Source organism: Zootermopsis nevadensis, unplaced genomic scaffold (genome assembly GCF_977971745.1).
Source record: "Zootermopsis nevadensis isolate Lab colony 2312 unplaced genomic scaffold, Znev_1.0 Znev_ptg000018l, whole genome shotgun sequence".
NCBI lineage: Eukaryota > Metazoa > Arthropoda > Insecta > Blattodea > Termopsidae > Zootermopsis > Zootermopsis nevadensis.
In genome coordinates, this window is record NW_028259150.1 from 5,812,661 (window position 1) to 5,827,371 (window position 14,711).

Below are 14,711 nucleotides of genomic sequence, written 5' to 3' on the forward strand. Positions count from 1 at the left end.
CCATTGCAGTTTCAGAATGATTTTTTTCTGCATGTGCATTTAAAGCCCCATTTCTTCACCCTTCAGGCTACTTATATGGATTTAATTCTTCTAGCACCATTGTGCTAATATTAAGTGTTCTGTTTTTATAATGTTGCTGTTATGTAACGCTTTGATTATGCACTGAAGATACTTATTATCTGTGGTTTGACGAACATTATTACAAATTTCTATAACAAATTGAATGTGTTCCCAGTGACATTCTGCGCCGTATCATTGTGGAACAGGTAGCTAACATGATGGTGCTGCCCAATAAGTTACCCATTAGACTAAGTGATGAAGTTCCTGCAACAGTTCTAAAGGTGCCACAACCAGAGGTATGTGTTCAGTAATGGCAACTTGATTGTATATCTTTAACTTTCATATTCACCAAGAATCAGGATTAAATATGCTGATAATAAAATTCATTTTTTTGCTACTAATGTGCTGCATCAACAATAAAATGACCAGTTACTAATACAGTACAAAAACAAAAACAATAAATATATCAGGATAACAAATTGTAAAGAACATGGTTATAACAAAAGCTTATACACAGAAAGCTACTAGTAAGCAAAAGCTACTAGTAAGCAACAGAAACAAATTACTTTAAAATATAATTTAGTGAAACCAGTGTATCAGTATCTTTATCAATGGTATTTGCAGCGTATGCAAATCTAGCCTAGGGACATGTTTTAATTGAGGAACAAACAGTGAACAGAGTTAAATATTCAGAATTTGTAGTAGGTATACAACTGTCAACATTTAAATAATACAGATAAAGTTAATTTCCTTTATTAGAGTGTTTACCAAAATCCTGTGGCAGGCAAGCAATAATAAAAACCTACAACATTATTAAAAATATATGCACTAACAAAAGTATACTAAAATTAACAAATTAATTTGATAATTGTTTTTTTATAATTTTGTGATATAGCTGTATTTCTGTTTATTAGGGTGTGTTACGTGTACATGTTGTGGAAGCAAAGCAGCTGATGAAAATGGACATTGGTGTTCTGCGTAAGGGCAAATCTGATCCATATGCTATCATCTCAGTGGGAGCCCAGCAGTTCCGTACCAAGACAATTGACAATACTGTGAATCCAAAATGGGACTTCTGGTGTGAGGTAAGTCTTTACTTTGTGCCTGTCATTCATAGCAATCAGCAGAGGTAATTTAACCATTTGCATCTTTCAGTACTATGTAGGTGTCATAGAAGAGGAAACTGAAATTTCAGAACATTTGATCCGTATCAGTATTCGGGGAGTGGGGATAGTGAATCTTATCTGTAGACTTTCAAGTTTGTAATATTTGTATATCACTAGGAATTCACTGCTTAAGAATAAAATAATGATTGTCTTTTAAAATGATATGATAAATATATAATTTTATCTGCCTGTGAAAGGAAATAAGGTAACTTGCCTAACAAGTGTTTGGTTTCCAAGTTTATACAAATTATCTCCCATTTGTTACTGATATTTCAGATGCAAATCAAATATATATTAACAGATAAAGAATGTTGTTTCATGCAAGCAGCATTTATTTCAGAAAGTATTTTGACAGTGTTTCAGATTAAAAAGATTTTAATTATCTGTTGCTACTTATTGAAGAAAGTAGACCAGTTTTGAATTATGATGTAACGGTTATTATCAGTATATTTTCTTTCAGTTAATGTGAATACATTTTACTTAAAATCTGACATTTCATGCTGAAGTTACTCCCTAAATTTAGCTCTGTGAACCTTGTGCAGTAGTAGTATGTGTGTTATTTCCTCATATTTTACAGCAATTTTCCTCTCAAATTCAAAATTGTCAGCACCTGCTGAACATATTAAGGATGACATTTCTTTTCCTCTTTTGCCATAGAAGCATTTTCTTTCATGAATACTAGTGCATATGAAAATCCTATGTTGAACAATATTTATTTATATGGTGCCCCTTTGTGAGGACAAAACTGCTCTCAGCAGAAACACGTGAAAATGAAAATTCACATGTTGGTGTATTTAGCATTAGTCTTTGGCAGGTTAAATGCTATTAAATATAGGTTAGAATTTCCATTTGATTAAATCACTAGTTGTGGCTTGTCTGAGCATGTTATAGGCAATTCACGTGACAGGCTGATATGTAACTACCATATATAATTTTATATTAGTAGAATGACACATTTTCATTGTTTCCAGTGCTGTTTTTCTGTAAAAGAATATATTTTAGAATTGTAATTATAACTACCCACCATGATTCAAACCATCACGTGTGCAGTAATTTCAACTCAAACTGTGTACTTCTTTAAATGTGATATTTTACTAGAAGAATGCCTTTTGGTATTTCTTTTACTTACAATTGTAATAGTCATACTAGACAGCTCTTTACACTGACAGAGGTCATTTAATGTCAGAATTATGTTCTGGAAAACATGTTAAGTGATGTGATCTTAAGTGGGTGGATGTTTCCATAAAAATTAACTTAAATAGCTGGGATGTGGTCTGCGATTCCCTTACTCCATTTGCAGACTTTTAACTTATGACAGTTTCAGTACTAAATAAAAAGGAAAATAAATGTAGATAATAGTGTAATATAATAATATATATTCATTTTATAATTGTATTACACAAGAATATTCCAAATAAATATCCAGAAATCATGTAAGGCACCTCAAATTTTTCCTGACATGTACACAAAAATATCAACAAGCAATGTGCAACAACATATAATGCTGTTGAACGTAGTTTCTCTGCCATGAAAGAGCCTGCAGTTTAAACATAATTTTAGATGTGTTCCAGCAACTTAACAGGGTTATATTACTTTTTTTGATGAGCCAATGAAGTTGAGTAAAAGTGATAAAAGTCTCTAATTTTGTAACAGTATTAAAAGAATAAAAAGTTAACTGATACCACATAAAGTGATCATTGCTCACTGAAATTATCACCTGATTGGTAGTGTATATTAAAGAGAAAATTGGAGAAGATACCAGTAATGGTGGGGTTCGATCATAGTAGATATGGGAATCTTGGGTTCAGTATGTATTTTCATATTAATATAACAATAAAAGAAGTGACACATGAAGATCTGTAACCAAACAGTGATGATAATTATGCTTGAGATTATGATTGTGTTGGTACACCAGTTAAATACAGTAAGAGTAAAGTAAAGCTGTCCCACTATATGCCATGTAGGTGGTTGGTGGGAAAGGTGGTATAGCTCCTACTCATTCTTGACCTCAGCACTAGATGGGGGGGGGGGGGGGGGGGGGGTCAGCATCAAGCCCTGATCGTGCTGTACTCCTGGGAAAAGACCCTGGTGCCCATCAGATAAGAGGCTGGGTGGGCCCCAGAATTGGTCTGAACACAGAGGCCAGAGGAAAAATCCTCTGCCTTCATCGGGGACTGAACCCCAGTTGTCTAGTTCATAGAGTTAAATACAGTGCATAATGTAATCCTCTTCATTTGTACAAAATTTTAATATTGTAAAGGACAGTTACAATTTGATTATTTTTTAGTATTGAGATTGCTTTAATTTGAGAAACTTAGAGATTTCTGTCTTCTGGGTTGTTGCACCGTGTAGTATGGTTGATGTTTACCAAAATTTCAGAGGTCATAATGCCTCCGTCATCAGGGCGATGAATCTGACAAGTGGGTGGAGGGGGCTAGGTTTAGGAACCGGACAGTGAATGGAGTAGCCTGCCCACTGCCTGTTGATTCACTGTCCAGTTCCTATAAACCTAGCCCCCTCCACCCACTTGGCACATTCATCGCCCTGATGACGAAGGCAGTATGACCTCTGAAACGTTGGTAAACATCTACCATACTACACGGCGTAACAACCCAGAAGACAGAAATCTTCATACTCACCGCTGTGAAAACCTCAAATTATACATTGAGAAACTTATTTTTCAGTAAACTATTATAACAGAATACTACAGTAATATATTTACAACCTTTGCTTAAAGGTCTCATTTAACTCTCTTTCTTCTTTTATTATTTTAAATTATATTGCCTACTACATCCAAAAACCTTCAAAGAGGAGAGCCGGCAGTAAGTTAAAGATCTGGTAGTGTTGGAGAATTTGTATTTTAGATCATAAGTAAACTGTGCTCATTCACAGTTGGAGCTTTCTATTTAATATGCATTACTGGACAGTTGTATGAAGGTCTTAGTATTGAAATATATAGATTCCTGTTGATATAATGGCTTGTATCACAGCGTGCCACTTATTTTCCATGCGCGCTTCCTGAAAGAGCCATACATGAGTATTTTCATTAGGTTTATGCAATATTGCATCTAAATTTTTATAAGAAGTATATTTATTATTATAGAAATTTATGTTAGTTATTTTTAAATTTAACTAGTTTTAAGATTTACATATTTTTGTGTTTCTATCGTCTGTGCAGTTTATATTTCAGTAATACCTGTGTCATCTGTCCAGTTTCCCACTCATTATGACTACACACTTAATCATTGTTTTTAAGAATTTAAAACTTGGCAGAAAAGAATACCACAGAAACAATATGCAGGAAGTGCCTGGTTCAAATCTAAGCCCAGAGACTGGCTATGTAGCTGAGAAATATGTGGTTTCTCTCCGTCCCTCCAGGCAAAATTAGGCCATGGCCACATCTTTCTATATCTTTTCCAAGTTATTATTTGTTAATAATATTATTTGATGCTATACAGGATGAATCAGAGCTGTAGTACAATACTTATGGAAGTTGTTGGGGAGATTATTTGGAGCGGTGTTTTTTTTAAAGATTTACCATTGTTTCCAAGTGACACTGATGTTGCTTTGTATTATTACCATGAAATTTAAAAAAGTGCAGATACAAGTTTGTTATTATTAAGTCTATTTGTTTCATACATATTATTTGTTTAATTGAAATTTAAATGCATTTTTACTTATATTAGAACATCAACACCTCAGATTAATCACCTTTTCCTTACATAAATGGACCAGTTAAATTTAAACACTAAAATACAGCTGATAAATAAGACACTTTATTTTGTGTACGCGAGATTATAATGCTTAAAATAGCTGTTTTATTTAATTTATTTATATTTAATAATGCTATTAAGTAACTGATTATTAATTATACAGAGAGTGTGCATGTGTTCATGTGTCTGAGTCCGTGTTTGCGTGTGCGTGTGTTTGTGCTTGTGTGGGTGTTTGTGTATACTTCACAGTTCTGAAAATGACCCACTTTCACAGCTGTTCATATGGCACTACAACAAGTTTGTTCCCTGCTTCCAGACTAAGAATGTTATATATTGTGTGCGCTCACCTTCTACACCAAGATTTAGTTATCACAGGAGATGGGTGTTGAATGGTTGGACATATTTCTTGCATATATTTTGTAGTAATCTTGAACCAAAACTTAAGTGTGTTATGTTTTCATCATTATTGACAAACTATGTTGCTTCTCCATCATCAGAATTAGGTAACTTCAGGTCACTTAAGACTGACATGATTCTCTCATGAAAGTTTGCCCCACCTGTGTTGTTGTTTGCGGTTCATTATATTAGTAGTCGATACTGAAACTTCATTACTTTATGCCCAGATACATTGAGGTTCTAGTTAAAACATGTAATAAATTACATTTCTATGTTCAGATTGTACTTTTGGGCATAGTTATATTCTACTTCTCCATATGATAGCAGAAGTTGTAGATTGATCTTTCACTTTAGTAAAGCAATATTACTGACTATGTTTTATTCAGAGGACTGAAATAATGTAATAGAAATGGTTCTGTTAAATTCCCGATAATTTTTAACTTTTATGGTTGTGATTGCTTCTGCTGTGTGTCAGTGTATGAAGTGACTGAAACATGAACGTAAGACAGAAGGTTTTATATTTTTTGTTAACATGAATGCACCACCCTTGCTTTGTAGTAGTATTTTATGCTATTTTGGCACAGAAGCAAGAGAACCAAGTGAAGTATCAAGGAAACCATGCTATTCTTCTGTAGATTATCATCTGTAAGGGTATCTGTCAAAGATACAGCATTACATTCCTGATGTTTTGGTCTAAGATTATCTTCATATTTGAATGACATGGAACCTGTAACCTAGATCCAGAATGGAATACATGTATTCAATCAGAGTAACTCTCAGTTGTACTTCCCAAGTCACTGAAATGTGAATTGTAATTTGAATATCTGTTCATGTAAAGAAATTACACTCTCTGAATTGTATTCTTCTATTTATTTGTTTACAGTGTTTAAATCAGCGTTTCTCAACCTTTTTGCCCTTGCGGAACCCTTGAAATAATATTCATGTCTCAGGGAACCCCTACATAAAAATTATTATATGTCATTATTGATATCTTTCTTTCTTTTTTATAAACTTAAAGTTCATAAGGAAAACTTAATATATTTTTTTCTGATAGCTGGTTTACGCAAAAAATTACTTACGTTTTTCTCAAGTTTATTGACAATACAAAAAAACTGAAATCAAACTGCCTTTTCAAGAGACCTCATACAGAGGTTTTCATTCACACAAAAAATTAACCCATATCTGTAAACACAAGAAATAAACATAAATAACCAGTATCGTATATAACACATAAACAGAACGAAAACAGATAATAACTACTACAATAACTAAATCGTTTATTGACAATGTTAAAAAGGCATAAGATAGATCAAAGTAAAATGTCATATGAACAAATATATATGTCAGGGAAATGTTATTTTTGAAGCCAATTTAAATAATAAAATTTACTTTTCTAATGTGAAATCTGTACTTGTCTTTTGGTACACAATACTTAATTCGGGGTCGAACTTTAGATAAACACACACGGATTTCATCTTCAACTGAAAGGAGACGATTTCTGTCTTTGGTCTTGATACTTGTTAAATAAGAAAAAGCTTGCTCACACATGTAAGAGGTTGAAAACTGCAGCAATATATTTATTGCTTTCCTATGAATGGCAGGATACTCTTCTTTCACAGAAATCCAGAACTTGTCCAGGGATAGGTCAGTAAATCTCATCTTGAGTGTACGATCAGATTGCAGCCCACAAAGTTCTTCCTCTTCTCTTAAAGTCAAGTTCTCAGGATGAGCAGAAGATTCAGAGTATGGATCCCTCACCCAGTCATACACTTGTGTTGAAAGGGAAGGAAAATAATGTTTGTTTTTGATCAACAGTCCTTCCAGGTGGGTTTCAATAAGACTTGAAATTTGCTGATATCTAAGAATATGTCGTACGTGTATTGTAAAATTACGAATATGAAATTAAACATAAAAATGACTCAAAAATACATTTACATATGATTAGCCTATTCATCACTATTTCTCACGGAACCCCAGTTGAGAAACGCTGGTTTAAATGAAGCATGATTTCAATTACAGGTGTAAAGAGAATACTGTATGACATTGGTCTTGGGCAGTGTATATGGCATGACTTGTATAATGGAAAAAGCAAGTCTCTCTTGAAGGAAGTACTTCTTAGAGGAAGGAAAAATGGGTCTCAAATAATTCACTTCTGAAGATGTGAACAAGGCTGAATGTCTTTGGGTAGGGTGTACATTGACTAACTTCTTGGATGACTATAAAGATCCTCTGGATCCCTTAACAGGGGAATCCCTTTATATATTGAATAAATATTAACTTCTCAATGAGTTTGTTGTTTTATGAAGTTAATAGAATAACTGGTTACATTTATAAGTTGCTAAATGCCATATTGTTTTTATTTAATATTAATCATTATTCTATGTTTGATGTCTGGATGCAGGGACAATGTGTGTAAATCCGGGACCTCTGGTCACTCTTCTGATAAAGCAATACCCAGTCTTTGACATGTACAGTATTTTCATTCTGGATCTTGTATCACCTAGAAACATGTCGTACTATGACCTTTGTGTTAATTATTCTTACTGAATACTTTATGATTTATTTTGTGGCTTTTTATCCACTCTCATGTGCCATTCTGTTGATGACTGTTGAGTAAGTGTGATGTGAATTGTCCTACATCGTGTTTTATGGCCCCCCTGGCCTGCTTCTTGCCCCCTCCTAGAGCATCGTGTTTGAGCCGCAAGGACAGGTGTTGGAGCTGCATTTGTACGACGCAGATGATTTATCCAAGAAAGATGAGAGTCTGGGCAGGTGAGAGATGGTACACAGGATGACATAACTGTAACAGCTTGCCTTAGGGTGGCCACCATTTAACAGCTGCTTGCTTGCATTTCTGAATTTTCCACATAAATAATTTCTATACTTCTTGATATGTATGCTATAGTACCATTCAAAATTCAGGTATCTCACTTGAAAGTAGTGGCGTACAATATGCTCATGGATTAACCATAGTTGAATGGTGTACTCCAAAGTGGAACACATGTTTTACAGTGATTTTGTATAACTGATTGGCATTCATGTTCATTTCTTACGAATGCAAACTTATAATTGCATTTACAAATCTGTTGTTGCAGAATTATTCACGCTACATAAAGTCGATCTTTTTTATATATAAATATTTACAAAATACGTTCCAATAAATGTTTTAGAGTGTAATAAGATGTATATCTCATGCCACATACAAATTGTTATATGAAGATACATTTTTAGTAAATTAATATTCAATATTCAGGTTATATTAGACCCGTAAAAGCAAAAATTTAATTTTCCGGGCAAATTTCACTTTAGCTTCTAGGACAAAATTTTACTGAAATCTGTTGAGTAGTTTCAGAGGTTAAATGGACAGACAGATAAATGGGTGTGACCACCCATTCTGCCTTTGTTTCTTGCAAAGAACACATGGATATGACATTATTTAATCTTTTCTTTGGAACATAATAGTTAAGAAAATGTCCTTTTACTTGTTATTTTAAAACATTGGTTATTCCTTTGAAAAAAATCTTTGTTCTCAGTTGATTGTTTTTGGTGTTGAATGTGACTCCGTGGTGCTTTTGTGTATCATGCGAAGTATCCAGCTGTATAATTCAGAAGTACCAATTATTAATTTTGATAAATTTGACCCCAGAAGGTCAGAGTCGTGAAGATATATAACTGAACTGTTTTTGAAAATTTTCATCTGGATTCCATATACAGAATTTAACTTGAACATGGTTTTCACTTATTATCAAATGGATCACTACATAACTCTCTGCAGACATTGTTTGAGAACTTTTTTTAAATGTATCCCTACTTTATCTGTATCATTTTCCTGAAAAAAGTTAAAATGAAACAAATTAACTTTTTCATAGAAATATGTCAGTTCAGAAACATTTAAAAATTAATGCTTAGAAATAAGAATATCTTCCACTATGTTGTTATGTTTAAATCTAATGGGTATAATAATACATTGCTTCAAAATGCTTCATTGGTGGTCACCCTGGAGGGCTGTCATATTGCTGCTACCACCACTACCGTGGTCTTGATCTTGTTTTATTGAACTTCCATTCTGATAGCCCATTTCCCTAAGATCTGTCTTCATACTATTCTTCCAGCTTCTCGTTCTTTCAAATGGCTGCTTTCCAAGTAGCTGATGCACTGAAGTCATATCCTGATAGCAATTGTAGTGGAAGCCATAATCTTCTGTACATATCACTGAACCGTACAATTAAACATTAACTTTTAACACTGCTTATAGCACAGGTTGTATATTTTAGATTGCATCACTCCCTGTTTGCCTGAATGCCTGGATGGTGGTTATTTTGTTCTGTCGTTCTTCATTGTATGGTGTGGGTGTGATCACAAAACTTATTTTTAATAGGGGTTTAGGTGAACAGTTCACAGCATATGTTCGACTTTGGAATCATAATCATATGTGGAAATAAGGTCTTAACCTGCTTTTAAGTAACATTTAGACTAAAGATGGAATAATTGTCCCCCTGCTTCAGAAATTGAACTTTCCAAAAAATGTCTCTCTTGTACTAAGTATGATTCATACATGTGAAAACCAACTTTTCATTTGCGTTATATTATTAATAGCAGTTATATTATTCAACATTATTGTTACCATGTCCACATGTGCTCTGGGGTGTAATGGGTACTGGGAAGGGGGTGAGTATTTATGTTAATTGTGTTAGCTTGGCTAAAACTTTGAAAAATAAAGTCTTCTGTCTTATTTTTGTTGTTCAGTGGTACTCCATATACTGGAACACAGCAGAATCAGTCTGATAAAATGCATTTTAGCCAGTTGTAGCCAGCCAGGCATTGTTAGCCAGCTGGTTGAGGCTTATGCCGTCAGCAAGCACCTGGCTGGCTGGAGCTGACTAACCACATTTTAACTGATCAGTTCTGCTGTATTCAGTGTATGGAATACCACTAAATCATGGAAGTAATACAGAAGACTTTCTATATTAACTAATTAACTACCTAAATGGCTTACCGAACCTGAAGGTCCAACACCGAATTAACCAAAGCCCTCCACCGGACACTGTCCTGGGCCAACAAAATCCAGTTTCCTTCAACTCCTATCTCCCATAGATTCCGCCTGACGTTATCCTCCCATCTACGTCTAGGTCCCACCCATGCGCGCTACATGCCTCGCACATCTCATTCTTCTCGACTTAATCACTCTGACAATACTAGGGGGAGGAGTACAATTTATTTTAAGTTCGTCATTATGTAGTTTTTATTATTGTTTTGTATACTTTAATTTCCAGGTTCTTTGAAATCAGACAGGAAGACAAAATATTTTGAACTGAAAAGTAGCAAGCATTTTCGGAATTTAGTCTCCTCCTAATTCCCTCATGAGTATCATTTTGATTTGTTATTGTTGTTCCCAAATATTTGAACTTTGCCACACTTTCAAAGGATTTATTAGCCACCCTAAGACAATTCTGACCTCCTGTCTGCTGACAGGATACTTACATGTACAGGTAGCCCTCGATTTGCGCCGGTTCAATTTGCGCTGATTCAGAATAACGCCGATTTTGAAACCAGCAAGTCTAAAAGTGAAAAAAATATATTTTACTATTATTTATAACATTTTACAATGTTTCTCATACTGCTTCTTATACTAAATCGTAATTTTTACATCACTGATTTTGAATAAAAATTATAAATACAGTCATCTCTGCAATTACGTATGTTTCGTTAACGCACATTTGCTCCAATGAGATCGATGAATCGGTAAAAGCTGTTTGTGAAATGCAAACTTTTGCATATGCAAGTTTGCTCTTATGCAATTTCATTCCTGGCGCTTTAAACTTTCAAAGGACTAATTTAATCTGTGCGGAGGTACCCGGGTAATTTTTACTACGCGATTTTCTATAGGTCGGCGTCATACATGAATGCAACTATCGCAGTCAATCGCGGGGACCAACGAATTGCCGATTGTATGTATATAAAATATATTTATTTAAATTCCCTTTATTTTATTTACGTTATTTCAGAGCTTTAAATGTAATGCCATTATATTACCCGTCAATGTTTGGGTGCTGGGAACGCATGTCATTGACCTCCCATTGATTTACATTATAAAAGAGTTTCAGTTTACGCCGGTTCATCCAGGAACACATCCCCGGCGTAAATCGAGGGCTACATGTATTTAGTTTTTTCTGAATTTACTTCTAGCCCCACTTGTCTACTGGGCTCTAGTAAAACTTCTGTGTTCCTCTTTGTTATATTTATATCGTCACCCAATAAGTTAACATCATCAGGATATGCCAACAGCTGATGTGTAGACTTTTTATATTTCGTTTTCCAAAGTGCTAGCCAGTCGAACATGGTTAACATGAATACTCTGTCTGTGGTACCAGGACTTCTTTCCCCAGGATAAATCAATCTGGGAGTGAAGGTGGCCACTCATGTCTGTGGTGAGGTGCTCAGGGCCAGGGACTACTTTATCTTAACCATATTGTACAAGATTTTACCTGCACACTGTCAGATATCAGGCACTCTTAATCTCTTGTGTAAATACAAAATTGTCATAAAAGTAAGCACACTGAATTCCTAGTCACCCTGGAGGTGCTGGCCTCTGTACAACGATTTCAGGTTCAAGACTTGGATATGTCCACTGCCAACATACTTCCTGTTTTTGACAGTGGTGAAACTTTGTGAATGTGGATAGTATCAAATTTGGATTTTAGGTTTTCATGGCAGTGAGTGCAAAGATGGCTGTCATCTGGGTTATAGTGCCATCTAGTCTGGTAGAAGTTTACCATTGTTTCAGAGGCAGATTACATGGTGCTACAACCCAGAAGACATCTTGAAAAATATCAAATTTGGTGTCCACAATAAAATTATGACAGTTAATAAAACTAATAATTTTGAGTTAAAACTTTGAACTGTCACTTAATAAATAAGTAAAATGACTGCCATAAACTAATAGCCCATGCCTTTACCACCATGTAAAATCACAAATGGAGCTATAAATCCTTCAGTCAATACTTTAAGCACTTCAAGGAAAATGTTGATAAAATTCTGTGAAACTTGGTGAAATTCAGCTTAATGTCTATTAAGATTTAACTACTACCTTTCATTGTTTTAATTGGGAGCATGCTCAGGACAAAGATTTTAGTAAATGGTGCATGTTATGTAATATTCGCATGCGTGGTGTGCTGAGTGACTGGTTTATTTTTAATTAAAAATTTTATGATAATTCTTGTTTAAATACATTTTAAACAGCTTTCTTAAATGCTTTTCTTATTCCAGAATAGTTTATCACTTTTCCTGCATTTGAATTTTTGTTTTGGATTCTATTACATTATATATGTATGAAAACGTACATATTTCTAGTTCTTATTTAATTATGTGATAAATACAAAGTCAACGTTAGTAATACATAACTAACAATTAGTAAATGATCAGATATATGTAGTGCAGGTCCAGAAGACATTACAAGATTCATAGAAAGTAGATGTTACCCTCAGTTTCCTTTATGTATGTATGTATGTATGTATGTGATAACTTAGTTGTAGTAATATTTATGTAAGATATTGTTTTGAATACAGTCTTCTCATTCTGTCTCCCACTTCTATACAGGATGATTCAGAAAGGTACTGCACCTCCTTGCTCAGAAAGTGCTTGTGAATAGAAGGTGTTTTTGATACCAATTTAGGAAATTGTCTTACCACTAGATTACATCAGTACCCATGTTAAACTCTCACCTTTGTGGTTATTCATGAACATATGTAGCCAGGTAGATAAACTTTGGAGCACTGTTATGTGTTTCTGTGGTTTGTAGCTTTGTGTATGGGTCTTTGACCGTATTTACTTGTTCTTGCATGGCAAAGTTGAAGGAAAGTGGAATTTTGATTTTGAAGGTGGCTGTCTTCTGGATTCTTGCACTGTGTGCCTCCATTATCAGGTCAACTCATTGCCCTGATGATGGAGGCAGCAAGGATCTCTGAAACGTTAGTAAACTTCTATCAGACCACATGGCGCAACAACCCAGAAGACAGCCATCTTCAGTCTCACCACTGTTAAAACTTCAAATCATACTAATTATGATTTTGTCAGCAGAAGGGACATACAGCGTAATGTTGAATGTGAATTGTGGTGGCCTGGTATACACAAAACTTTGACTTTGTTAGAGGTAAGGGAAAGGGAAGTTTTGCAGAAAAATTTGCACTGGATCCAAATGGTCTCAATCCCAAGACCTTCTACAAAGAAGGCCTGAACCTTATCTCTTAGACCACCAGGTTCTCATTGTAGCACTGAAACTCATCAAAGAGGCTAGATTTAATAAATCATTCCTGAACCTTTTCTATTTGAAATTATTGCAAGATCACAACAATTTATGGACATAGTTTGAATCCCCCTGTATAACTGAATGAGGTGATCTTAACATGACGTGTATGTGATGTGTTCCTTAATGTAAACATGCACAATTTCTGGGTAACAGCAACTTGAATGTGATTTTGTTGGTCAGCTGTTTAAGACATGCAGCATTACAATTATTCTGATTAAGGCCCATGTGTGAATGTGTGTGTGAAGGCGGTGATATCTTCTCACAAAGGTCAAGGGGTGACCTTAGAAGTGTGGGACTGGGACCCAGGCTTTCCCGGCGTACAAAACGACGATTATCTTGGAAGGTAGAGCAAATAGTCCCCTGTTAATACTAATTGGTAATTTGTGTGGTGGCAGTGTTGTCATAACTTGTTTTTTTAAACCTTTATTATGTGTGTTTATAGATTTTATGCTTATAGTCATATTGTATCAAATGTGCTTAATTCCAAAAATGTATTTGTTCATGGTGAATTATAGATGTGCGTTTTATAGGTCTGTTTGCATCCCTGTGGAGCACTAATTAAAATTCTGCTGTTTGCCTGTCTGGCTGTCTATAGAACTTATAAACAGCTAAACGTATTTTCATGAACTGTAATATTTTGGAGTTTTGCAAAAATTTGTCAGATTTCAGTTTTGATTAAAATCATGCAACAATAATGACAGGCATGTTATGTGAAGACTGTAACATGCATTTCTTTGCACCAAAATCACTGGGTTGCCATGGGTACTTGGGTTACCTTCTTTAAAAGTTAACATTTCTGTGAATGACTTAGGATTGTTATATTGTGAGGCCATTTCTTAATTTGTTTCTCTAATTAAGCAATGGCTTACTTATTCAAAAGCTGTAAATTGTAGTCAGTGAAATTGTATCAAAACTATGCAACACTGTTCTTATGCTTTGGAAATCTGTGTTCAGTTCCCCACCTCTCAAAGCCTAATGACAGTTATATAGTCATCTTCATTTGTTCCACATATATTTTAAGAATGTTTTAAAATGGATCACATATATTTCTGATATAATGTCTAATGAAAT

At 34.5% G+C, this 14,711-nt stretch overlaps 1 protein-coding gene across 3 annotated transcripts in view; it reads left to right on the forward strand.

Moving 5' to 3' along the window:
• Esyt2 (extended synaptotagmin-like protein 2) overlaps window positions 1-14,711 on the forward strand; it is a 41,188-nt gene that overhangs the window by 5,066 nt on the left and 21,411 nt on the right. Inside the window, exons 7-9 of one of the 3 annotated variants that reach the window (XM_022079406.2) lie at window positions 236-356; window positions 975-1,145; window positions 13,886-13,983. In XM_022079406.2, coding sequence (XP_021935098.1) covers window positions 236-356; window positions 975-1,145; window positions 13,886-13,983 — 390 coding nt within the window. Of the gene's footprint in view, window positions 1-235; window positions 357-974; window positions 1,146-8,018; window positions 8,108-13,885; window positions 13,984-14,711 lie in introns of all 3 variants that reach the window. The other 2 variants (XM_022079407.2, XM_022079408.2) reach the window with 2 other exon arrangements.